The sequence below is a fragment of the Mobula birostris genome, chromosome 8, assembly GCF_030028105.1.
Source record: "Mobula birostris isolate sMobBir1 chromosome 8, sMobBir1.hap1, whole genome shotgun sequence".
In the NCBI taxonomy this organism is placed as follows: Eukaryota; Metazoa; Chordata; class Chondrichthyes; order Myliobatiformes; family Myliobatidae; genus Mobula; species Mobula birostris.
In genome coordinates, this window is record NC_092377.1 from 79,788,228 (window position 1) to 79,814,554 (window position 26,327).

The 26,327-nt window shown below is 41.6% G+C and overlaps 1 protein-coding gene across 4 annotated transcripts in view; it reads right to left on the reverse strand.

Annotated features, from left to right (window-relative positions):
• plcb1 (phospholipase C beta 1) overlaps positions 1–26,327 on the reverse strand; it is a 954,845-nt gene that overhangs the window by 282,863 nt on the left and 645,655 nt on the right. For all 4 annotated transcript variants that reach the window (XM_072265525.1, XM_072265524.1, XM_072265527.1 and 1 more), the window contains 2 exons: positions 15,423–15,476; positions 14,014–14,089 (listed from right to left, as the gene is read on the reverse strand). In XM_072265525.1, coding sequence (XP_072121626.1) covers positions 14,014–14,089; positions 15,423–15,476 — 130 coding nt within the window. The remainder of the gene's footprint in view (positions 1–14,013; positions 14,090–15,422; positions 15,477–26,327) is intronic.

Below are 26,327 nucleotides of genomic sequence, written 5' to 3' on the forward strand. Positions count from 1 at the left end.
CTTGTACGGTGGTCCCTCCATACCAGACAGTGTTGCAACCAGTTAGAATGCTTTCCACAGTAGTCTACAGAAATTTGCAAGAGTTCTTGATGACATATCAAGTCTCCTCAAACTCGTAATGAAACATAGCCACTGTCATGTCTTCTTTGTAATTTCATCAATATGTTAGGCCCACGATAGATCTTCAGAAATGTTGGCACACAGGAATCTGAATCTGCTCACCCTTTCCACTACTGACCCCTCAATGAGGACTGGTGTGTGTTCCCTCAAATTCCCCTTCCTGAAGTCCTCAATCATTTGCTTGGTCTTACTGACTTTGAGTGCAAGGTTGATGTTGCAACGCCACTCAACCAGCTGATCTAAGTATCTTGTTTCTCTGCATCTCCTTATCACCATCTGAAATTCTGCCAACAAAAGTTGTGTCATCAGAAAATTTATAGATGGTGATTGAGCCATGCCTAGCCACACAATGTAGAGAGAATAGAGCAGTGAACTAAACACACATCCTCAAAGCACACCAGCATTGATTCTTAGTGAGGAGGAGATATATTTCTGATCTGCACTGACTGTGGTCTCCTGATGAGAAAGCCAAGGATGCAGTTGCAGGGGGAGGCACATAGGCCCAGATTCTGAAGCTTATTGATTAGAATTGAGGGTATGATGGTGTTAAATGCTGAGCTGTACTCAATAAACAGCAGCCTTACATAGGTATGACCATTGCCCAGGTGCAGCAAGGCTTTTAAAATGCAGATAGGCAAACAGAAAGAAAATTGCTGGGCTGTGGGCAAAGAACTGGGAAAAGGACTGAATGAGCAATTCTTTCAAATGAGCCAATCTAGATACAAAGGGCAAAATGGCTTATTTTTGTACTCCTTGATCCTATGCTTTCCTTGTAACCTTGTAGATAAGCAGGAGTAGCAACGTTCAATTATATCCTTACAGGAGCAAGGAAACAGACTCAAGCAATTTTCAAGAAGGAAATGGTTGCACCTGAAATTTCAAAACTGCAGACAACTGGCAAAGAGTGGGTCGAATTAGATTTCTGTCACATGCAAGATGGGCCCGTGGCCTTGATGGTATCATGATCTGAATGTCTCACAGCTATACTTGCGACCTCTAGACTTCTACTAATGATAACAGCTCCTCCCTGTCCACTTGGTACAAACACCTCATCAGATTACCAACTTCCATCAATTTTCTCCCCAGACTGTCCAATCTACCCTTGTCACTACAGTTTATTATTCCAGGAACCAGGCTCATAAATCTTCTCTCGACTTTCTCTGATGTCTTTGCTAATTGACTCATGCAATGCAAAATATTCGATTTAATTCTTTTGTTTATCGATAGCGATGCCAATTTATATTGAAGTGTGGACAATTTGGCTGCACACATGCAGCACATCAAGCAAGAGACTGTCAATTTCTTCCAACATTTACAAGCTCAGTCACTTGAATGGATTGTTTAAACACTTTCTGTTACATGTGATCCTTTCACAGAAAATGTCATAAATCCACAATCTCTTTAAAATTAAAAATATAGCAATTAAATGCATTTAAAACCCATGCCATCAATTACTTATAACTACATGAAAATGTTGCACCTGTTACTGAACTACTTTATGATTTGTGCTTTTTTTTTTGTAATGAGGTGCAAAGGTTTTGCAAACAGAGCCCTCCATCAGTTAAATTGACACAAGTGATGCATTAACTTTTCACTGCTGCAGTGCTTTAGCTGCTGTTTCCATAACTGAAACCTGTAATTGAAACGTGGGAGGAAAACGCTAGCAGTTTGATAAAGCCAGTTCAGTCTGGAGCACTAAGAGAACCCTCAGACCCAAGCCCAGTATATTTTTGGAAAAGGTAAAGTTTAATTAGAGCAAGTGTAACAGCTTTCTTCTGTTTTAGTCTAGGCTGGGAAAGATTTCATTATCTCAAAACCATTAAAATCAGCATACCTGCATGTTTTGCATCATGAAGATAAAAGTTGTCAAAAGTAATAAAGGGTTTGCTTAAAAGTTTTATACTTTTCCTGACATCAAGTACTTTAGAACCAATGCAGTACTGTTTATTCATGGTAAACTCCAACAAACACTTTCACGAAGCAGCAATAAAGTTTTTCCCTCCTGAAGTTATTAAGTGCTTCATACTGACGAAGCCAACACATTGCTGGTCACTGAACAATTTCCCGTGGGCTCAGTTACACTCAGCTTCCAGGTACAAAGCAACAAAAGGCTATTTAGCTGTTCCAACATTCAATCAGATCTTGGTAATCTGCTACAAAATTACTTACTGGTTTCACATCATCTGAAACTTAAAACTTGTTCTATATTAACTTTTCTCAGATCTATGGTCAGGTTATTGATCTGAAATGTTTAGATTCAGCTTGACCTGCTAAAGTATTTCCATTTCCATCATTTTCCATTTTTGGATAAGAAAAAGAATGCCACATTGAATACTAACAGCTTACCTGATGTAAATTGCTCTTTAAAGAGCTTGAAATGTCTACCATTCTTCCAAATCTTGCTCCTGAAAAAACTGAAGTTTTTGACACTGCCACCATTTAAAATTCCATAATAAGTAATTAAATACTTCAGTTTACCCTAATAAGTCACTCTTTCACCTTTTAAACTCCAGGTAATATATCTTCAGATGGTCTTGTGTTTCATCCCAGAGATGACACCTTGAATTTATAATTTATTTATATCTTACATCCACCCCACAACGTGAGGTAGTAAGAATCTTTGCGTTATGACTCCGTCGCAATGTACAGACATGTGAATTTAAAAGTCTTGTAGAAAGAAGCTGTCCCGTAGACGGTTGGTCCTGGATTTAATACTGCGGTAACGTTTGCCAGACGGAAGCAGCTGAAACGGTTTATGGTTGGGGTGACTGGTGTCCCCGATGATTTTCCAGGCCTTCTTTCTGCACCTGCTGCTGAAAATGTCCTCAACAGAGGGAAGTTCACATCCACAGATGCGCTGGGCTGTCCGTACCACTCTCTGCAGTGGCCAGCGATCAAGGTTGATGTAGTTCCTGTACCATAACTATTGTACTCCACTGAGTGCTTCACCTCTCCCTTCAGGCTGAATTAGCCTGTAGTTTCAAGAGTGGGACTTAAAAATCAGCCTCCTGAGTTAGAAACAGGAATACTGCCCACTAGGTAACAGCTGATAGATGAAAGACAGACACCGGTGTCACTGTTTATCCTTGACGATACTGATAGCGACATGATTCAATAGTACCAGCGTAGATGACTATGGCAGTAATCAGTCTCTATTGTTCAGTCAATATTTATCTTCTCGGATGAGTGTAGAAAGTCCCGTGCCTCACAGGGGAATTCTTCTCCAGGTTGCCCAGACAACTTACGCTGCCTGTGGCCTGGTCACTCTGAGATGACCACTCTCCTCGCTGAACAGGCTCAACGGAGGCACAAGTGCAAAGTCTGGCTGGATCCTGATCAAGACTTTAAGTAATTGATCATAAGTTAAGCACTAAATGTTTAAAGATGTAGGGGAGGGAGGGAGGGAGGGAGGGCACACAATGACAGGTTGATGATAGGGTAATAGATAGGAGAGCTTGAATGATAAAGGTTAACTGACTTCCCATCTTTGGTACAGGGACTGAGGGGTTAGTTATAAGGACAGTACATAGACCAGGGACAGCTTTATCATGTTCTGATTCAATGTCTTATTGCAGATGAGTGATCCAACTGGTATTAATCTTTATTTATTTATTTATTTATCAATTTGCGATACAGCATGAAATAGGCCCTTCCAGCCCTTCGAGCCACACCGCCCAGCAACACCCAATTTAATCCTAGCCTGATCATGGGACAATTTACAATGACCAATTAATCTACCAACTGGTACATCTTTGGATGGTGGGAGGAAACTGGAGCACCTGGAGGAAACCCACATGGTCACGGCAAGGCTGATCAAACTCCTTACAGGCAGCAGGGGAAATTAAACCTGGGTCATTAGTACTGTAAAGAATTGTGCTAACCACTACACTATCATGTGAAAAGCAGTTTGATCTATTTGGGAGCTTGCTTGGCCATTTCAAGGAGCAGATAATAAAGCTGGAATTATATACGAGCCAGAGTATGTAAGGAAGGCTGGCTTAAGACCATAAGACATATAGGAGCAGAGTTGGACCATTCAGCCCATCGACTCTGTGCTGCCATTCCATCATGGCTGATCCTGGATCCCACTCAACCCCATACACCTGCCTTCTCGCCATAGCCTTTGATGCTCTGACCAATCAAGAAATGATCAACTTCTGCCTTAAATATAACTTACGGACTTCGCAGTCTGTGGCACAGCATTCCACAAATTTACTACTCTCTGGTAAAAATATTCCTCCTTACTTCTGTTCTAAGGGATTGCCCCTCAGTTTTGAGGCTGTGCCCTCTAGTTCTGGATACCCCACCACAGGAAACATCCTCTCCACATCCACCCCATCTAGTCCTTTCAACATCCGGCAGGTTTCGATGAGATACCCCCACATTGTTCTAAATTCCAATGAGTACAGGCCCAAGGCTACCAAACACTTCTCATATGTTAACCCCTTCATTCCTGGAATCATCCTCATGAACCTCCTCCAGACTCTCTCCAATGACAACACATCCTTTCTGAGATATGATGTCCAAAACTGTTGACAATACTCTAAGTGCAACCTGACTAATGTCCTAGGAAGGCTCAACATTATCTCCTTGCTTTTATATTCTATTCCCCTTGAAATAAATACCAACATTGCATTGCCTTCTTTACCACAGACTCAACCTGCAAATTAGCCTTTTGGGAGTCTTGCATGAGGACTCCCAAGACTCTCTGCCCCTCTGATGTTTGAACCTTCTCCCCGTTTAGAATACAGTCTGCACTAATGTTCCTTTTACCAAAATGCATTATCATACATTTTCCAACTCAAGAGTTTCCTTTGCAACTCAAAGATATATATATATATATATATATATATAGATATAGATAGATAGTTACTTTATTGATCCAAAAGGAAATTACAGTGTCACAGTAGCACTACGAGTGCACAGATATACAAATATTAGAAGAGAAAGAATAAAAGGTAAGTTACCTCAAACTGTCAACCAGGAGGGGGTCGTCACTTCCCTAGCTCTAGGTTGACTCATTAGGGAGCCTAATGGCCAAGGGTAAAACTTACCTCATATAGCACTCTTTGGATTAGCGCAGTTGTCTTGGTCTATTACTAAAAGTGCTCCTCTGTTCAGCCAAGTTGGTATGCAGAGGGTGAGAAACATGGTCCAGAATTACTAGGATTTTCTGCAGGGTTCTTTGTTGTCTTTTTTAGTGTTCCACTTCTTTATTCTAATCAAATTCAATTTATCAAATGGGCAGGATGATTTAACTTCTTGGTTGTTAGGCTCACAGGCTTGATTTCTGCATTTAGTAAGGAAGTAGGGAAGGGTGGGCAAGCCCACCATCCTTCCTTACTAACTACTTCCATTTTGCATAGAAGTAATATATATGCCATCTTTCCAAATCCCTCAAAAAGGGACAAAAATTCAAGTGGTTCTGCTTTGCGGAGATCGATCCCAGGTTCGCAGGTCTATTCCCACAATGAGTAATGAGCAATCTTTAACAGCAATAGAAATGAAAAGGTTAAACCTCAACAGAAGTGGGTGTATGTGGGGACCAGTCCAGAATGAGAGCAAGTGCATTGATCGCTGAATTAAAGAGGTTATAGCTGTTACATTTACCCGTGGGCCAAGATGTATCAATACAACAACGACACCTAGACTCAGATGGAGAGGTGACCTCAACATTCAAAGTCCCAAGTAAATTTATTATCAAAGTACATATATGTCACCATAAGCAACCCCGAGATTCGTTTTTATTTAACAGGTATACTCAGTAAATCCAAGAACCATAACAGAATCAATGAAATCCCACATCCAAATCCAACCAGGGCGGACAAACAACCAATGTGCAAAAGACAACAGACTTTGCAAATACAAAAGCAAAAAATAATAATAAATAAATAAGCAGTATGTATTGAAAACATGAGATGCAGAGTCCTTGAAAGTGTGTCCATAAGTTATGGGAACATTTCAGAGATGGGGTAAGTGAAGGTGAATGAAGTTATCACCCTCTGGTTCATATGTGTTATTTCCAAGAACAAAGTGGTAGTTATTGTATGTGAATCACCAGCTTTGCCCTTGCCAATAGTGCCATCTCTTCATCAAGGGAGAGAATTGGAACTTCCTTCAATGTTCAGGTGATATGTAGCCACTGACAAAACATATTATGCAGATTGATGCTGGCCTTTCCAAGGAGAATGTGGATAAACAATCAGATTCAAGGTGATATGAGAGTTCCACAATAGTTTCAAAGAAAGAACAAAATCCAGCAAGGTACGACTGTCCTGAAAGGCTGATGAAAATTGAGTCAGTAAAGTACAGCAGTATACTGGTTAAGGGTTTGCAAGGTAAACATTTGTTGATGCTTCTGTCTCCACTGGCAGGCAGTCTTCCCTTTCTTGTTGCAGGCATCAATACTCCTGCAAATGTGATTAAATAGTTTTTATAATAGCAATTGCAATGGTCAAACCACGGTGTTTTCTCTGTCAATTACGAATGTTGATGACAAAAGGGAAACATTGGTTTGGGATATGAGCCCTGGTGTTTCTAAAAGCACTCTGTAACCAGAGGTCAAGTAAATTCCTGCTCTGAGTCTATTGAACTACTGCCAATTTCCCAAATCCTAAAATAGCCGTATGCAGTAATTTTGCAATGTGTAAATAGCCTGCATTACATGGTAGGTACAATACTCAAAGATGTGCTAAGGGTGTGACTATAAATGCAGCTGATGTTGAATACAATTTGACGGAGTTGTACAAGGCAACACTTCCTGCTTCATGCCTGCAGGGTACCGGATGGTGCAACCTCCAGCTCAGCGCAGCCCAGTCCTGTTAACTCAGGCCAGTTTTACAGTCATTCCACATGTCTTGATTCAATGAAAGCTATTTTTATTTCATTCACCACCTCTGCCTGTTATTTGGCTGGGCTGCTAAAATGTGCTAACTGGACAGCTTCCTACTGTTGAGGTAACCATCGTGGTCTAACACGACATACTTTCTCCTCTACAATTTAAAACAAAAATGGTAATCTGTTCTGTGTGGCAGAGCAGAAAATTGCCTTTGCACTTGATTACACAGTACATTTTTCCTACCTCGCTCATTTGCAATTCTTACTATGCTAATCAGGAATACTATTGCCCTTACAAGTTTTAAAGATTGTCCATACAGTATACAACTTCCAGCCTCACCATATCACTGAAGGAAGAAACAAACATGTCTGCTTTCTGAATGCCAGGACCAACACAACGCCACAAAATGGAGGCTGTGACTCTATCACCTCACTTATTCATTCTGATTGTCCAACACTGCTTTGGCAGATGGTAGGCATTTCTACTGAACATTTAACATATCAGTGCTCACTGAGCTCAATGACATACTCGGGAAGGGCAATGTAGGAAATGTTACAGCCAATTTTGTACTCAGTTCCTCGGGAATAACTATGGATATTTGGGAAAACTCCAGTGCTCGTCTTTGAAGCAGCAACATTGGATCTTTTATACCTGAGACAGCAAACAAGGTCTCAGTCTAATATGTCATCCAGAAAACAGTATCTCTTGCAGAGCTTTGTCCCCGAGTAGTGCACTGGACTGCTGGCCTTGGTTAACAGAAAACTTGCTGAAGACGTTTGATGGGTTGGGAAGCATCTGTACAAGAAAATGATTTATCTACTCTTGAGTCCTGATACAGGGTTTTGAGCCAAAATGTCAGCAATTCCATTCCTCAGTGCCTGACTCACTGAGTCCCTCCACCAGATTGTTTGTTGCTCAAGGTTCCAGTATCTGTAATCCATTGTGTATCGGCTGGCCTTGGTTATTGTGCTCATCTTCTTGGAATGGGCCTTGAACCCAATCTCAAACTGAAGAGTGAGAAGTTGTATTCATAGAGCTACAGATTCACCCCTCAGTCACCTCTGACACATCCAGTTACTAGCGCACCCCCCCTTCTGCCAAGTCAAATAAGTTTCACGTTTGTGCATAACCTGGCCAATCAGGCAAAACTAGCCCCATCACTCACTCTATTTGCTACAGGATGCCTTCTGCAAGGAGAGACTCAGGATGCATTACCTCAGCTGAGAAAAAAGCTGCAACTGCATGCTTGTGGGTAAATTATTGAATTTACTGAAATGAAATGAAGTATATTTTTTTTTCCAACTGGAGACACAAACGAATCAACAGAGCAAACTCTCCTGTGTGGTCTGTTCGGTTATACACATGGATAAACAGTTATCAGTTTTGAGCTCTTAAGAATCAGGCCTGCCTTTTTATATCTTCATTGCCTTCTCTCACAGCAATGGAGTGGATAAATATGGGCTAGCAATGTTCCCTGTTAAATTATTCAAGCGGGTATGACTGACATCACCACATCCTTCAAAATAAAATTCAACCAACACAGTGCATAAGGTAATTGGCAGCCAGACCTATAAATAGTAATGCAATCTTGTTCAATTTTACTACTTAACCTTGGGGTCAACTAATCACTTCATCATGATGTACCTTGCCTATTCTTTGTTGGTGATGTCTTCCACCACATTACTAATCCAGGAACCACGTTCTCTTGAGAAATACTGAAAGCAGCAAAAATCAAGTCACTCAAAAGCATATTAGATTTCTTTCAGATTAGGGCATTTTAAGATACAGAATGCAGATAGCTTGAGACATGTGTAGGCTGCATATGAAGGAAGTCTGATTTTTACCAATGATTCCTTGTCCTATGCTTAGAAAAATGGAGAGCTATGTGGTAGGGAGTGGCGTGTGGCCAAGTGGTTAGGGCGTTGTACTAGTGATCTGAAGGCCGTGAGTTCGAGCCTTAGCCAAGGCAGCGTGTTGTATCCTTGAGCACTTAACAACGCACTGCTCCAGTCCACCCAGCTGACAATAGGTACCGGCAAAATGCTGGGGGTTAACCTCGCGACAGACTGCTGTCCTAACCAGGGGGGAGCCTCGTACTCTCAGTCACTTCACGTCACGGAAACCGGTATAAGCACTGGCCTGATGAGCCTATAAGGCTCAGGACAGACTTTAACTTTATATGTGGTAGGGAAATTCTAGGCAGTTTCTAGAGTAGGTTACATGGTCAGCACAACAATGTGCACCGAAGGGCCAGTAATGTGCCGTAGATTTCTATGTTTCTATGTCTATGTTTCATGCAAGGCAAGTAAGAGATTGTCATTCTTTTTCCACGATCTCGGGATGTCCAGTGTGCTCCCAAGTTAATGAATTATTTTTGAAATGTAATCATTTACAACACAGGAGGTATGCCAGCCAATGGACATATTACAAGCTCCCACTAACACCATGGAGGCAGCAGCCAGATATTCTGTTTTTAATTATGTTGTTTAATTAATAGGTGAGCTCAGAACAGTCGAAAAATATTTACCTACATAGTGTAATTCAAAAAGTAAGTCAAGATTAAAACTTACATATTACATATTCAGCAAATGGAAACTGAGAACATAGATATTAATTAAACAACAATTTTAAAGGACATTTACCATTTTAGTGAAAACTTACAGCCTTTTATCTTAATGGGATGGATGAGCTATGGCTGGCTGTTCAAGCTGTGGGAACCCATACAATGGATATCAGATCCTGACATACACTGAGGAGCATACTAGGAGTCCTGGTGAAGGGTCTCATCCCAAAACGTTTACTGTTTATTTCTCTCCATAGATGCTGCCTGATCTGTTGAGTTCCTCCAGCATCTTGAGTGTGTTGATCTACATTTCCAGCATCTGCAGAATCTCTTGAGACACTATAAATAGAACTATATGATCTTTATACCAGAGTTCAGGTCTAAGCCTTACAGAGCCCACAAAAAGATGTGCATGTTGGTTGACAATACTGCAAATGCTGAAGGTTCCTTATCCTTAGTAAAGGTTGGGTCTAGTAAGTGAGAGCAAAAGATAAAGTCAAAATGTTTGTGGTTCTCTGCAGTCAGAGACAACAAGTGGACGATGTTTCCAGCCTGAACTCATTTTTGGGCTAATATGGGTGGCAGTTTCAAGCAATTCAGTTCATTCCAGCAAGTGATTGACTCTGAACAGCAGGAGTTCTGACCATGAGAATACTGTGTCCCAGCATCTGCCACAGTTTCAACTGCTCTAATGTTTGATGTGATAATGCCAACAATATTGGTAATGGCCATGCATGCTCTGCCCTCCAGAGTGAAACTGCATGAAGCATCTGCCCTGGATCTCCCTGGCTATGTCCTTATATTTTGTACCAATCAGCTGGTGGGGATATCATCAGACTTTCTTCACCTCTCTCCACTTCAATCAGATGTTCCCACCTGCTTTAAGACCACTATCATCCAGGTACCTAAGAAAAACAAGGTAACATGTCTTAATGACTACTGTTTGGTGGCTTTGACATCTATCGTCATGAAGTGCTTTGAAAGGCTGGTCATGCCGTGCATTAATTCCAGTCTCTGAAACAACCACAGCTCGCTGCAGTTCACCTACTACCAAAGCTGGTTCACAATACACATCAGCTCCATAGTTCAGTATACATCTCTGGAGCATCTAGACAAAACGACACCTACATCAGACTACTGTTTATTGACTACAGCTCCACCTTCATTACTATGATTCTCATCTCCAAACCACTGGTCCTGGGACTTAACATATCCATTTTCAACTAGATCATTGACTTTCTGACCAACAGATTGCAGTCAGTAAGGACAGGCAGCAACACCTCTGCCATGATTATTCTAAACACTGGTACCCCACAGTGTTGCGTCCTCAGCCCCCTACTCTAATCCCTGGACGTTCGTGACTGTGTGACTGGATTTTGCTCTAACTCCATCTACAAGCTTGCAGATGATATCATATAACATGGTGGTGTAACAACATCCTTTCCCTCAATGTCAGCAAAACAAAAGAGCTTGTCATTGACGGAAGGAAGGGGAGGGTGCAGTGCTCATAGTCCTCTCTAAATCAATGGTGTTGGGTTCAGAGCTTCAAGTTCCAAGAAGTGAACATCAGAATACTCTGTCCTGGTCCTACCACATTGACATCACAGCCAAAAGAAGCCGATCAATGCCTCTACATCTTCAGGATGCTGAAGAAATTTGGCATGTCCCCTTTGACCCTACCAATTTTTAAATTGATGGACTATAGAAAGCATCCTATCCAGATACATTACAGCTTGGCTTGAGGCGCAAAGGGATTTGTGAGGATTCCCTAAAGATTAATTTGCAGGTTGAGTCTGTGGTGAGGAAGGCAAATGCAATGTTAGCAATAATTTCAAGAGGACTAGAACATAAAAACAAAGATGTAATGTTGAGACTTTACAAAGCATTGGTGAGGCCTCACTTGGAGTACTGTGAGCAATTTTGGGCTTCTTATCTAAGAAAGGATGTGCTGAAACTAGAGGGAGTTAAATAGAGGTTCATGAAAGTGATTCCAGGATTGAATGGCTTGTCATATGAAGAGTGTTTGATGACTCTGGGCCTGTATTCAATGGAATTCAGAAGAATGAGGGGTGACCTCATTGAAACCTATCGAATGGTGAAATGCCTTGATAGAGTGGATTTGGAAAGGGTGTTTCCTATGGTGGGAGAGTGAGACCAGAGGACACAGCCTTAGAATACAGGGGAGAAGGAACTTCTTTAGCCAGCTGTGGAGGCCAAGTCTTTATGTACAATTAAGAGAGATTGATAGATTCTAGGTTGGTCAGGGCATGAAAGGATATGAGGAGAAGGCAGGAGATTGGAGCTGAGAGGAAAATTGGATCAGCCATGATGAAATGGCAGAGCAGACTTGATGGGCCAAATGGCCTAATTTTGCTCCTATATTTTATGGCCTTATGGTACAGCAACTGCTGTGCCTATAACCACAAGGAACTACAGACAGCTGTGGACACAGCTCAGCACATCACAGAAACCAGACACCCCTCCATTGTCCTTATTTACATTTCTCACTGCCTTGCTAAAGCATAATCAAAGACCTCACTAATAATGGATATTCCCTCTTCTCTTCCCTCTCACCAGACTGAAGATACAAAATCCCAAAAGCCTGTACACCAAGCTCTGGGACAACTTCCATTTTCTATCGCTAGAATGATTGCAAGGATTTATCTTCTAACTTCCATACCTTTATTGAACAGGTATGAGCCTGTTGACTTTTGACCTCACAATCTATCTCATTATGACCTTATGAATTTGTGTATTCCTGATTCACTTTGAAACGAGCATTAACAACAACCAAAAAAAAAGTTGATACAAGGTCTGTGCATTAGCTTGCTCAATACTGGAAGGAATATTAAATGCACGGGCACTATTTTACGTCCACTCTGTTAAATCCAACAAAATGACTACCCTTTCTTGCATATTTAGTGGCTGGATGAGGTCTGACATTCTGGAAGTTCAACTCAGCAGTGTTTCCGTGAAATCCATCATAGTAACTAAAGCCCATTAAATCAGCTTGCTCATGTGCAATGGAATAAATAATAATTCTCATCTACTCGACATCCCTCATTGCACAACAGACATGCCTAGAATAAAATGGAATCATACAACAGATAGAAAGTAATATATATTTGAACTGCTTTTAATAAGATTTCCCCTAATTGCAAAGCCTAAGTAATTATATAAATCTCCTGATAATTCAATGTAATGAAAATATTTATACCAATTGAACAATTCTTGGAGTAGTAATTGTTATGGCATTTGTACCTGAATGTGTCACAGTGAGGTGCACAGAAGTGGAAATGTCATTTTGATTCTAAAATTGACAGTGCAGTTCAAGAGACACATAAATTCCTGCCTGAGAAGCGAATTGGATCGGCTCCAATTTGCTTACCAGCACAACAGGTCAACAGCAGATGCCATTTCATTGGCAATTGCAAAGAAATCATAGCAGCGTCTCTATACTTCCTTAAAAGTTTACAAAAATCAGAATGGTATCTAAAACTTTGACACTTTTCTATAGATATGTAGTGGAGAGTATATTGACTAGTGGCATCACGGCCTGGTATGGAAACACCAATGCCTTGAACAGAAAATCCTGCAATAAGTAGTGAACATGGCCCAGTCCATCACAGGTAAAGCCCTCTCCACCATTGAGCACGTCGACACAGAGGGCTGTCACGAGACAGCAGCATCCATCATCAGGGACCCCCCACCCAACCCAGGTCATGCTCTCTTCTCGCTGCTGCCATTAGGGAGAAGGTACAGGAGCCTCAGGACCCTCACCACCAGGTTCAGGAACAGTTACTACCCCTCAACCATCAGGCTCCTGAACCAAAGGGGATAACTTCACTTGCCCTATCACTGAACAGCTTCCACAACCCATGGACTCACTTTCAAGGGCACTTCATTTTATGTTCTTGATATTTATTGCTTATTTACTTATTTATTATTTTTTTATATTTGCATGGCCTGTTGTCCTTCGCACATTGTTTTTTTTTTGTCCATCCTGTTAGGTACAGTGTTTCATTGACTCTATTATGGTTCTTGGATTTACAGAGTATGCCTCCAAGAAAACAAACCTCAGGGTTGTATATGATGATATATATGTACTTTGATAATAAATGTTCTTTGAACGCTGAACAGATCAATTCAATAATGGCAACAATGTTTTTTGATGATCATAAACAAAATTCATTTTCAATGATGTTCTTTCACAAGATATTTACTAATTTAATAGTATATTTTCAAGGGGTTATTTCCTTCAGTTCTGCAGGTGCTGAGAAAATATATCATGTAGTGAGTGCTTGACACTGCAGACAAGATTTCAAGATGAGAAAAAAAATATTGTTTCTGCTGAAAACAGGCAATAGATGTTGAAGGATTGCCAAAGTATAATTCAAGAGGCCAGATAGAGCAAACAAAAATCAGTCAATTGTTTTCAGTATTATGATCATGGTTGTGGAATTATACTGAGGCTGACATCAAAGGTACTTACCCTGCCTGAAGGAAGTCCACAAGCATCCAATGCAGTTTCTACTCTCTTTCGGTCGGCAGAAAACAAGCGAAAAATGCTGCAAACAAAGAAATTGATTCAAACAGCATGTGATTAATGTGTTAATAAAGCATTCCATATGGCTAACATTTAAAGAAAGCACAACTCCCCTGGGTGCCTATGTAAATATACAGTTCAACTGAATACAACCCACTAATTTGATCTGATAAAGTCAAGATCTGCACAAGTATTCCAAGATTACTAAGGGTTCCAAGGAAGAGCGCTTTTATTTTCATGAGATAACTTTTCTGTAGCTCTGTAGACAGAAAGGGAGCTTTGCTGTTCAACTATACTGACAAAAGATTGTTCATGCGCAGTTACATAGATTCCAATTTCCAAAAGAAAAATTCAAAGCTGAAATTGTCTTGCTGTAGTTTTATGAATAGTATTTCATTGATCCTAACTATCATCAGTTCATTTGAACTCATATGCTCAGCGAATGCTGTTTAGATACCAATTGCACAGTCTAAGCAGTTAAATGTAAACCAGCCACATCCCAGGGAAGGGGTTAGCAAAGTGCTGAAGGACAATCACGCGTGACCCAATAAAAGCTCCAAACTTTATACAATGGCAAAGGAAAGGGGATCCACATCCACAGCAGTGCTGTTAACATGTATGAATGTATGGGAAGTATTGACCATGAATGTAAAGAATGAAAAGGCATTGACGGTTTACTCTTGTAAATACTTCTTATTATGAAAAAAGTTTATTTCGTTTTTTTAAAAAAAAGCAGCAAATGGACAGCTGAAAGATACTCAACTCGCTCAGGATAGCACAGTGATACAACAGAAAGCTCTTCTATTTCACAGCTTTGGGCAATTTAGGTTCAACCTTGACTTGCGACAATGTATGAAGTTTGGATGTTCTACCTGTGGCTGTGTGGGTTTCCTTCCCCCCCGACCCTCTGGCTTTCTAAGCCATCCCTAAGTCATGCTGCTTGGAAGGTTAAAAGGCCATTACAAGGTGAGATAGAATTGGTTAAATGGAAATTACTGGGGGAATGGGATTGGGGGGATAGTCTGTTGCTGACATAGACTCAATGGGTCAAATCAATTCCTTATATTAAAATTATTTTTTGTTAAATGGCCAAAATCAACATCAGTGTTTTCTAACTAGAACTACTGAGATATGAGGCCAATTTGACCCATTACTTTTAAACAGTGCAAACAATACATTTTAACTGTGACCTTAATGGTTCCTATGGCCTATACTGTATACTCAGTGGGCAATGTACCAATTAGGTGAACTAGCCGAAGAAGGTGTGTCAAGTAAAGTCTGACCCTGATAAAATAGCTGTTCATAAGACTCTAAAATGGTCTGATCTGACCAAATTGCTAGATGAAATCACTTACTTTTTGATAGGAATCCGGGCATCCTGGTTTGTTTGAAGCTTCAGCTTGGTGTACCTGCAAATTACAGTAATATTTGTTGGAGACACCAATTCACTTTTAATTCTTCTTTGAAATTCAAATGTCACCACAATCCATAAACCATAACCCAGATTTTGAATCTTGGTCAAGTTTTGGATCTTGTATCAGTCATACCAATGAGGTCACCATAATGCTACCTCATTCTGTCCCTTTATTTCGCTTAAGTTACTACTGAATGCCTCATTTGTATCTTTGCTATCTTAAGACTCAGTTATTTAACACACTCCTGGATGAGTTCAAACTTGAGCTAACCCAAAAATCATAAACACAAGAAAGTCTGCAAAAGCTGGAAACCCAAGTTGACACACACAAAATGCTGGAGGAACTCAGCAGGTCAGACAACATCTATAGAAATTAATAAACGGTCGACATTTCTGGCCAAGACCCTTCTTCAGGACTGGAAAGGAAGAGGGAAGACGTCAGAATAAAAAGGTGGGGGAGGGGAAGGAGGGCTAGCTAGAAGGTGATGGGTGAAGCCAGGTGGGTGGGAGAGGCCAAGGGCTGGAGAAGAAAGTATCTGATAGGTGAGGAGAGTGGACCATAGAAGAAAGAGAATGAGGTGACCCATGGCAGATGAGATCAGGTAAAAGGTCAGAGTTGGGAACAGAGTAAGAAGGGAGCATTTGGAATTTTTTTAACCAGGAGGTTCAAAGATCTGCTGTCCATGTCCTCACACACACCATGATTCATTCAACTTTGAACCCTCTGCTTCCTTATCTAGAGTGGCACATTGGGCATTACCTGCTTTTCAAATTCTATTCTTTGCACACCATTCCATCATCTTACTGTTTATTCTACTAATCATCTCCAGTCTATAGACCTCCATGTCATCTGCATGCCCTCAATTCCGACCTCCTGAATACTCTGAATTTCTTTAGTGCTCTGTGTCAGTATAGGATATGCCCTTATGTCAAGGCCTAGTCCTCAGGAATTCCTTCCCTAACTCTATAACACTCATTCATTAAGACTTACCCCTTGGACCAAACTTTTAGCCATTCACCTTAGTATCACCTCCCATGTCTGAGTATCAATATTGTGTGTGCTTGAGAACATTCTTGGCAAGCACCTGGGGACGATTTAGAAATGTTGCTGCTGGAATCTCCTACTGTCTTCCATTTCAGAAATGGGTTCAAAACTATGTTTAAATTTACATCAAGACTTATGAGAAGCATTTGGCAGTACAAGCAAAAAACACATTGTATGTTGAATTCTAACCAATATAATGTCATGTGTATGTCATATTAAGAAATTCACCTCACAAACTTACATGTTTGCAACAATTGTGTGGAAATCACAAAGAGGGCAGTACATTATGTACATTGATATTTAAACTTCTTTCTCAGAATATTACCATTATGGAACATCTTTTACTGATTTGGCTGTCCAAAGAACAAACAAAAGATATTCCAACCTCTTCACCTGTCATATTTTTGTTAACAATGCTATCTCACAGGGTCAGTCACTGTTTATTCACACACTACATTGCAGCTGCCTAAATTTATGGACAGGAAGCTAATTGCACCAGGTTAGGAAAGAAATGAAAAAAAAGAGCAAACACTGCCACTCTGAAATAAAAGCAGAAAAAGCTGGAAGCATGCAGCAGGTTAGGCTACAACTGTAGAAGTGAAGTGGTATTGTTAGGACTGAGTGAATATCACAGGGTGAGATAGGATAGTGGAGATGAGCTTTAAGAGAAAGAGAAAATGTGAACATAGAGGCTACCAAGTGAGATGAGTATAGAGTGAGAAAACAGAACATCACAAAATGCAGAGGTGTGAATCCTGTCGGATGGTCAGGGTGTGTTAGAGAGAGAGAAACATTGAGCAAGTTTCACAGACGTGTAGCCAGCTCCAGTATGGATAGAGAGGGTTAGGGCCCTAATACATAACATTTGATATCAAGTTCATAAAGGTGCACTGTGTCCAGACAAAAGGTGAGGTGCTCAAGCTCATATCAAGTCTGGTTAATACTGCAGACCAACAGACAAGATGGGCTTGAATAGGAACGGAATGACCACTAGAGGGCACTCCTTCTAAACTAATTGCATCACACAGCTATCAGGAATTCTGCAGATGCTGGAAATTCAAGCAACACACATAAAAGTTGCTGGTGAACGCAGCAGGCCAGGCAGCATCTCTAGGAAGAGGTACAGTCGACGTTTCAGGCCGAGACCCTTCGTCAGGACTAACTGAAGGAAGAGTGAGTAAGGGATTTGAAAGTTGGAGGGGGAGGGGGAGGGGGAGATCCAAAATGATAGGAGAAGACAGGATGGGGAGGGATGGAGCCAAGAGCTGGACAGGTGATAGGCAAAAGGGATACGAGAGGATCACGGGACAGGAGGTCCGGGAAGAAAGACAAGGGTGGGGGGGGGGGACCCAGAGGATGGGCAAGGGGTATATTCAGAGGGACAGAGGGAGAAAAAGGAGAGTGAGAGAAAGAATGTGTGTATAAAAATAAGTAACAGATGGGGTACGAGGGGGAGGTGGGGCATTAGCGGAAGGTAGAGAAGTCGATGTTCATGCCATGTTATATTCCGTCTGGGTAGCCTCCAACATGATGGCATGAACATCGACTTCTCTAACTTCCGCTAAGGCCCCACCTCCCCCTCGTACCCCATCTGTTACTTATTTTTATACACACATTCTTTCTCTCACTCTCCTTTTTCTCCCTCTGTCCCTCTGAATATACCTCTTGCCCATCCTCTGGGTCCCCCCCCCCCTTGTCTTTCTTCCCGGACCTCCTGTCCCATGATTCGTATCCCCTTTTGCCTATCACCTGTCCAGCTCTTGGCTCCATCCCTCCCCCTCCTGTCTTCTCCTGTCATTTTGGATCTCCCCCTCCCCCTCCAACTTTCAAATCCCTTACTCACTCTTCCTTCAGTTAGTCCTGACGAAGGGTCTCGGCCTGAAACGTCGACTGCACCTCTTCCTAGAGATGCTGCCTGGCCTGCTGCGTTCACCAGCAACTTTTATGTGTGTCACACAGATATCATTGGGTTTGGGATTTATGAAAGTGTGCAGAATTTTTCAAATGATACCACCAAATTATGAAGCTTTGTCACATTTAAAAGGTTTAATAACATGAGATCTGAATACCTCTTTTTCTGATTGTATTTGCATCAAATATGACCCCTTTTATAACTTTTCCTTTTGAAAAAGTAAGGGCAGATCACTAATCTGGTAGGGACATCTGTAACACAAATAGCCTGAACACAAAATGTAGCATTATGATATTTCACAGATGATAATATTGTAATCACGAATTCTCCCACAGCCAATGAATTTGTCTTGGCAAAGCATGGGAGTTTGGTCAAGTCTTTTGGCAATCCTGGTTTACAGTATCCATGGTTACCGCCCAATGCTTATAACAGGTCATGAAGTAACATACAGTATTACTTTTGAGCACTTGACAGTCAAAATTATAATCTTTCTTATCAGATTGCAATGCTTTAGTGTTTATTGTTTGCCATATGTCTACATCATTCATTTAGGCAACACATTTATACATAGTACTATTTCAACATCAAAATTTCATTTTCAATCAAACTAACACAATTTTCAAAGTAACATCCGGATTCAAAATAACTCTCCTTTCCTATAAGATTCCTATCTTCTCCAGCCTTTTACTTTTCCCACCCACCTGGCTTCAACTATCACCTTCCAGCTTGTCCTCCTCCCCCACCCCCCACCCTCCCACCCCCACCCGCCTTTTATTCTGCATCTTCCCCCTTCTACTCCAGGGTGTCAGCCTGAAAAACCGACTGTTTATTCATTTCTATAGATGCTGCCTGACCTGCCAATTTCCTCCAGCATTTGGTGTGTGTTGCTCTGTTTTTCCAGCATCTGCAGAACCTCTCGTGTTTAAAGTAACAATATTCCCACATCTTTGAACAAAATGCACTTCAGAGATTCAATGAACCCTTTTAATATTAAAGATTTCTTGTGTTTATTCTATATATAGCTCAAGGAACTCATTAAATTTCAAATTGCCTCAGCAACATCACTTTAATGTCAGAAGAATCAATTCTTTGTCCATCATCAGCTTCCTGCGATGACAATTTAGATTGCTAGTATACACTGGGCCATACATCACAAATCAGCTTATCATATCTTTTAACATTCCTATTTTAATAGGCTTACATTAAGCAGCAATGCTGTGAACACAAGTGACACAAAATAACTCAAGCGAATAAATAAGACTAACTGGCTTCCCATTTTTATTGAAATGCACATTTGCACCTACACCACCATCAAACATTGTAGAATATAATCCCTGCACTACACCATAATTTCAATAATTCTTTGATATAGTGAAAGACAAAACTAATTTTTATTCATCTTTAGAAGGCAGAGACCCTAAGGGCAATTCTCCCTCACTCTCATGAACTGCCTATCACCTCATTCTGGTTCCCTGCCTCTTTCCCTTTATTTCACTGTCCTCTGCTATCAGATGCCTTCTTTGTCAGCCCATGTCCTCTTCCACTTCTCACTACCCACATCATGCCCCTTCCCCCATCCATGCTCCTTTCCCCTCACCTGGTCCCACCTATCACCTGCCAGCTTGTACTCCCCTCCCTTCCCCCCACCTTCTTAATCTGGCTTCTGCCCCCTTCCTTTCAGTCCTGATGAAGGGTCAAAACGGCCTGAAGTGGCGGCCATTGATCTCCCTCCACAGATGCTGCCGAGTTCCTTCACCATTTTGTGTGTGTTACTCTAAAGACAATGATTGGAGTTAGCGCAGGGGTAATGGTACACCTAAAAATACCAAGACTCCACAAACTGCAGACTGCGCAGAGCAACAAAACAATCTGCTGGAGGAACCCACGGGGTGGGGGGAAGGAGGAACGGTCGGCAATTTCTTTCATCCCACAGATGCTGCTCGACCTGGAGTTCTTCCAGCAGAGTGCTTGTAGCTCCAGATTTCAACACCTTCAGTCCTTTGAGTCTCCATTGCACGGCGACAGAACCTTGTCAACAGAGACAGCATTTAAGTTAATGCAACAGGGAGAAGCTACAGGACTTTCCTATGGGTTCCCCAGTAAGAATAGTTGTCATTGTTAAAGTTGGTGTGCTTATGAGCAAGTGATGTGATTTTTTTTTGGCAATGTGGCGTGATAATTAATGAGTCTGCATTCTTACAGATGTTCATTACAGCTGGGGATTAAGAAGCTTTTCTTCCACTAGTTTGTGTTTGGCTCTTTTACCTCTCCTGTTACATTATTTTTTGTTTTCAATACCTAGTCTAAATCTAATTGATATTTCTGCTTCAGACCCTACATGTTGCATCAATGTGCTTAGCTGTAGACCTTTGCAGTTTCCTTCCTGGCTACAGCAACACAGAAGCTCCATTTGATCAGATTAGATCAAGCCTTCACTTAAAAGTCTGCCATAACCTTTTCTGGGCAGCAAAAGGTGGGCATTATCATTGTGGCATGGATCGCAATTCCCTGCCGTTATTAAGTTAGTTCTGATTCTGTTTAACAATAGCAATAAGGTATCTTGTCCACAATCCTCCTTCTGAATGGGCACTAGATAGTTTCAATGTCTCTTGTACAAGTTTAGCAATGTGATACATGCAAAGAAGCAAATCTATAATAACTCATGAAGACCGTCATGTGAAATGTGCATTACGTCATACAGTAGTGCCAGATCATAGTCACGGCATGAAAGATTTCAACAAGATTGTTGGCGTGCTCAAGCAGCTTTATCATACAGGGACTAGGAACAGGTTGCATGGGAATACATAATGGCAGTGCAAATGTTTATTGCAGCCTTTGAGAGGTGTCACATAACCAGCTGATACAATGGTACAGAAGGCAATATATACAATTCAGAAATGCAGAACAATAACAGCGTACAAGAAAAAAAATCTGAGAACCAAAACTTCTATGACAAAAACCCCCAACAAAATTTGAGGATCTTTTAAAAAATTGAGAGCAAATCATTTGTAAAATCAGAGACATATAACCAAGTGACAACTTCGTTGTAAATCCATAATAATGAATCTATAAATCTTGTTTTCTCCAAAGGAGCCATACAAACACAGTGAGGAGATTGTGAGACGCGTATCCCAAAATATTTTGCTTCCACTTATTTTCCTTTCAAATTATAATCAAATATTACCACAGCAGTCTATAGCAGTGATAATTATACCTGTCAATGTCGATTATCGTTTATGTTTGGAAAAATAGATTTATCAGCATTTAGAACCTCTGGGGAATAGCAAAATTTAATCAGCAATTAAAATCATTGCAGGTGGGTGAACAACTGCAATGCAGATACAGTTTTAGCCACAAGGGAATGGTTAAAAATACAATCTGTATGGGGAAATCCAAGAGAATAAAAACAGAATGATGGGCAACTTCACAGAGGAGAGGCATATTTGAAACGTGTTTATCTAACTAGCACATGCCTAACCTACTTCAGGTTTTTCTACACAAAGTTAGGAAGAGGGAAATACAAACTTTCCACTTCTGAGCAAGGGCCTTGTCCTTTCAGTATTGTCAAGCTGCAAGAAATGTATTTCTAATTTTCAGACATCCCACTTCATATGAGGGACATAAGGTGGGGGGAGGGGGGAGAAGATGGCGGCACAATGGCAGCGCGCGCGGCCACTTCGGTGATGATATCTGTTACCGTCAAGTAGGGGACCGTGCACAATTCTGATTTGATGGAGATAGATGTGAGAGCACGGAGGAACATCTGGAAAATTTCTGAAATGCCCGCTTCGCTGCCGCTGCTACTGTGTGGTAACCGGAATCTCCGGAGCAGAAGGCCCCGGATCCTCGGCTTTGCGTGTTTCAGCAGCCGGGGAGAGGTTGAAGGTGCTTGGGAGGCTGTATCAGAGGGGCTGGTCGGAGGCTCGAAGTTTCTCAGATGGATGGACTCAGTATCGGCTGTGGTTGGCTGCTTCCAAGGCATCGGCAAGTTGACGGTGCCTGGAGGTTTATGGCAGGGAGTTTCTCCCTTTTGCCACCTGCTATCGGGGACTCGGGAGTTGATCAACTCGAGGACTTTGAGCCTATTTTTACCGTGCCCATGGTCTGTTCTTCATCAAATTATGGTATTGTTTTGCACTGCTGTAACTATATGTTATAATTAAGTGGTTCTGTCAGTGTTAGTCCTGTTTTCTGTGATATCACTCTGGAGAAACATTGTATCATTTCTTAATGCATGTATGCATTTCTAAATGACAATAAAAGAGGACTGAGTGTTCTCATAATCTAAAGGATTCAATTCCATTTTAACACAGTTATAACCTGGGGCATGCTGAGAGTTTTTGCTCTTGAAGACTCCTTACTGGCATGCATGCACTACATTTCTGTCAGTACCTCCAGGCTTTTTGTGTGTTTTCCCCCTAGCCGTCAGTCTGTGGTTTTGTATTGCCAAGTGCTCCTGTTTGTTTTCATGCCCCATGTGCTCCTGTCCCCACTCCTGCTCTACTCTGGCCCCTGTATTACTGAGTACTCCACCTCTCACCTGTTTCTCATTATTACCTGTTTTGCTGTCACTTCTGTCTCATTGTGCTCCACCTATCATCTGCCTCTCTGTTTATTGCTCAGTGTATTTTAGTCATGTGTTTTTACCTGTTTGATGCCAGATTGTGCCAGTGAGTTTTCCTGAGCCTGTTCAGCATTTGTATCTGTACTCTGTCTGTCTCAATATTGACTCTGCCTGTTTCCCAATTCTGGTTTTTGGATTTCTCTGGATGTTTTGATCTCTGCCTGAACTTTGATGCCGACTTTGTTGCCCCTCTGGCTTGGCTACTCAGTAAACATCACAGTGCGCACAGTACTTGGTCTGCGATTGGGTCCCTGCTTCAGCGCCCTGACAATTTCTCAAATGCATTAGGTGAACTGGAATTACATTCTGAAACAAAAGTGGCAAAACCAGTTAAATTTGACAGGACCTCCACTTCTTGGGCCCTTTTGGGTTACCCTGCAATCTTGCTAACTTCTGAGAAACATTGTCCATTATTTGCAATCTTCAATTCATTTGCCTTTTGTAAAACTGAACGAGCTGCAGTGAAGACCACTCTGATTCAAACACACACATCTTAATAATGGCTGTATGTGGTAATAACATGTTCGTTGCCTATCTTTTGTGTCTATACTTCTACTGTGACTGGAAAACAAGGGTCATTAAAGGCGCGTTTCAGCTCTTGCAGAGCTGCAATGCTTTTCATACTTGGACACAGCAGATATTTCTGATAACCCATGCATTTTGAAAACAACAACTTAAATATAATCATAATTTGTCGAGATTCGGATTGCTTCTAGTTGTTCTGCATGCACCAGTAGTTTTACATTTGTGACAGCAGTTGAACATTTCAAAATCAAAGCAGAATGATAAACACAAGAGATTCTGCAGATGCTGGAAATCCAGGGCAACACCTACAAAATGCTGGAGACACTCATCAGGTCAGGCAGCATCAGTGAAAATGAATAATCATTCAACGCTTTGGGCTGAGAAGCTTCGTCAGGGCTGGAAAGGAAGGGTGAAGACATCAGAATAAAAAGGTGGAGGGAAAGGAAGGAGGATAACCAGAAGGTGATAGGTGAAGCCAGGTGAGTGGAAATGGGAAAGGGCTGGAGACAAAGAAAACTGGTAGGAGAGGAGAGTGGACCATAGGAGAAAGGGAAGGAGGAGGGGCACCAGGGGGAGGTGATAGGTAGGTGATGAGAGGTAAGAGGCCAGAGTGGGGAATAGAAAAAGAGGGGAGGGAAAAAGGGGGGTAAAAAGGAAATAAGTGCCGGAAGGAGAAATCGATGTTCATGCCATTAGGTTGGAGTCTACCTCGGTGGAATATGAGATGTTGGTCCTCCACCCTGACAGCAGCCTCATCGTGGCAAAAGAGGAGGCCATGGACTGATATGTGGGAACAGAGATGGGAATCAGAATTGAAATGTCGCACCCAAAGGGCACATACGTATTTGCAGGGCAGGGCAGGGCAGGCTGAGAACTACCTTGCTTTGGGCAACGGCACACTTGCAGGCGAGTCTACAGAGCAGACAGATGCCGAATTCAGTTCATGAGCTATGTTAGTTTGATGGTAGTGCTGCTAGTCTGGTGCTCACTGGAAAGCTAACGCCTTCTCTTACATACTTACTGCTAAATAAGATTCAGCAGCTGAAAGGAAACCAACCACTGTCATTGAAAGGGATCGGGCGAATTTCTGACTGATTTTACTTTCTATTGTGACAATTGTATGAGTATTTTGGTGCTTTCTGGAGTTGTTTAAACTTGCTAAACTCTGCAGTGTGGCGTGACAGCTGCCACAAGGTGACTTTAAAGCTTCTGTCGAGAGAAGTGCGTTCCCCTTGGGGTACACAAACCAAGAGACTGAGCAGACAGTATGCAGAGAAGGACGTGTTTAGGCAACATCATGGTGGAGCTAGTACATTCTGGTTCTCAGCTGCAGTGAGCTGGGTTCCATCCTGACCTCGGGTGCTGTGTCTGTGGAATATTCCTGTGACCAGGGGGCTTTCTTCCGGGTGCTCAGGAATTCCTCCCAAGTTGCAAAGATCTGCCGACTGGTAGGTTAATTTTCCACTGTAAATTGATCCTAGCGTGTAGCTGAGTGGTATTAACTGAGGAGAGGTTACGGGAATGTACAGAGAATGCACTGAAGTGAGTGTAGGGTAAGTATAAATGAGTGACTGATGGCCAGCAGAGACATTGTGCACTGTAGGAACTTTTCCACACTGTACGATTCTATGACAGTGAGCAGCTGCCAGCCAGAACTGTATGTATGACTGGAAATGTTTTCGGTAGGAAGTTATGTCCAGCCCAGATGGGAATTGAATCAAATCACCTCACTGGACTTGAAGGGAACTGTGCTTCATTGTGGACGCACACAGACAAATCGCTCTCTGCCTCTTGTCTTTTTGAAAGGTTCAGTCTGGTTTTTCAAGTTGTGTCTGAGTGTGCTGCCCTCATAAGTTTGGGCTCCCTCTCGAGCTGAACAGACTGCAGCTGTCAGCTATAATCACACCAATCAGCAGACAGCACAGAGCTGCCATGCCACCTGGGACAGAAACAGAACACAAGAGAAAATCTTGGACCAATTTTTGGGGCTAAGCAACATATCCTTCAATAGGGTAACAAGAAGTGTGAACTTTGAACAAAACAAGTTCATACCGCTGGGACTTTCCGAGGAGAAGAGGGGAGAGAGCGAGAGAGAGAGAGAGAGAGAGAGAGAGAGAGAGAGAGTGTGTGTGTGTGTGTGTGTGTGTGTGTGTGTGTGTGTGGAAGCTTTGGACTGCAAGCTGCTGGCAACCTCTAAATCTGCATCTCTTATCTTAAACCCACGGCTTCTGGCTTTATATCCTTATAGTTCGGGGAATAGTTTCTAACTATCAGCACTAGCTGTGCCCTTCATGATTTTGTACCCCTCAGTCAGATATCTCTTCAGCTACATCTGCTGAAGGAAAAAAATTCCTGTTTTCATGATCTCTCATCTGAACTGAAACACAACCAGAACATCAGCATTTTCCTTTTGAAAAAAAACACACACAAAATGCTGGAGGAACTCAGCTAGTCAGGCAGCATCTATGGAGAGGAATAAAGAGTCAACGTTTTAGGCCAAGAACCTTCATCAGGACTCAGTTCCCTCAGCATTTTGTATGTTTTATTCTGGATGTCCGGCATCTTGTGTTCAGTTTTCTCTTTTTAAAATTCAGAATCAGAATCAGGTTTATTATCACCGGCATGTGACGTGAAATTTGTTAATTTAGCAGCAGCAGTTCAATGCAATACATAATACAGAAAAAGAAAAAATAATAATAAATAAAGAACTAAATCTTTTTTTGGTTCTGGTTATTTATGT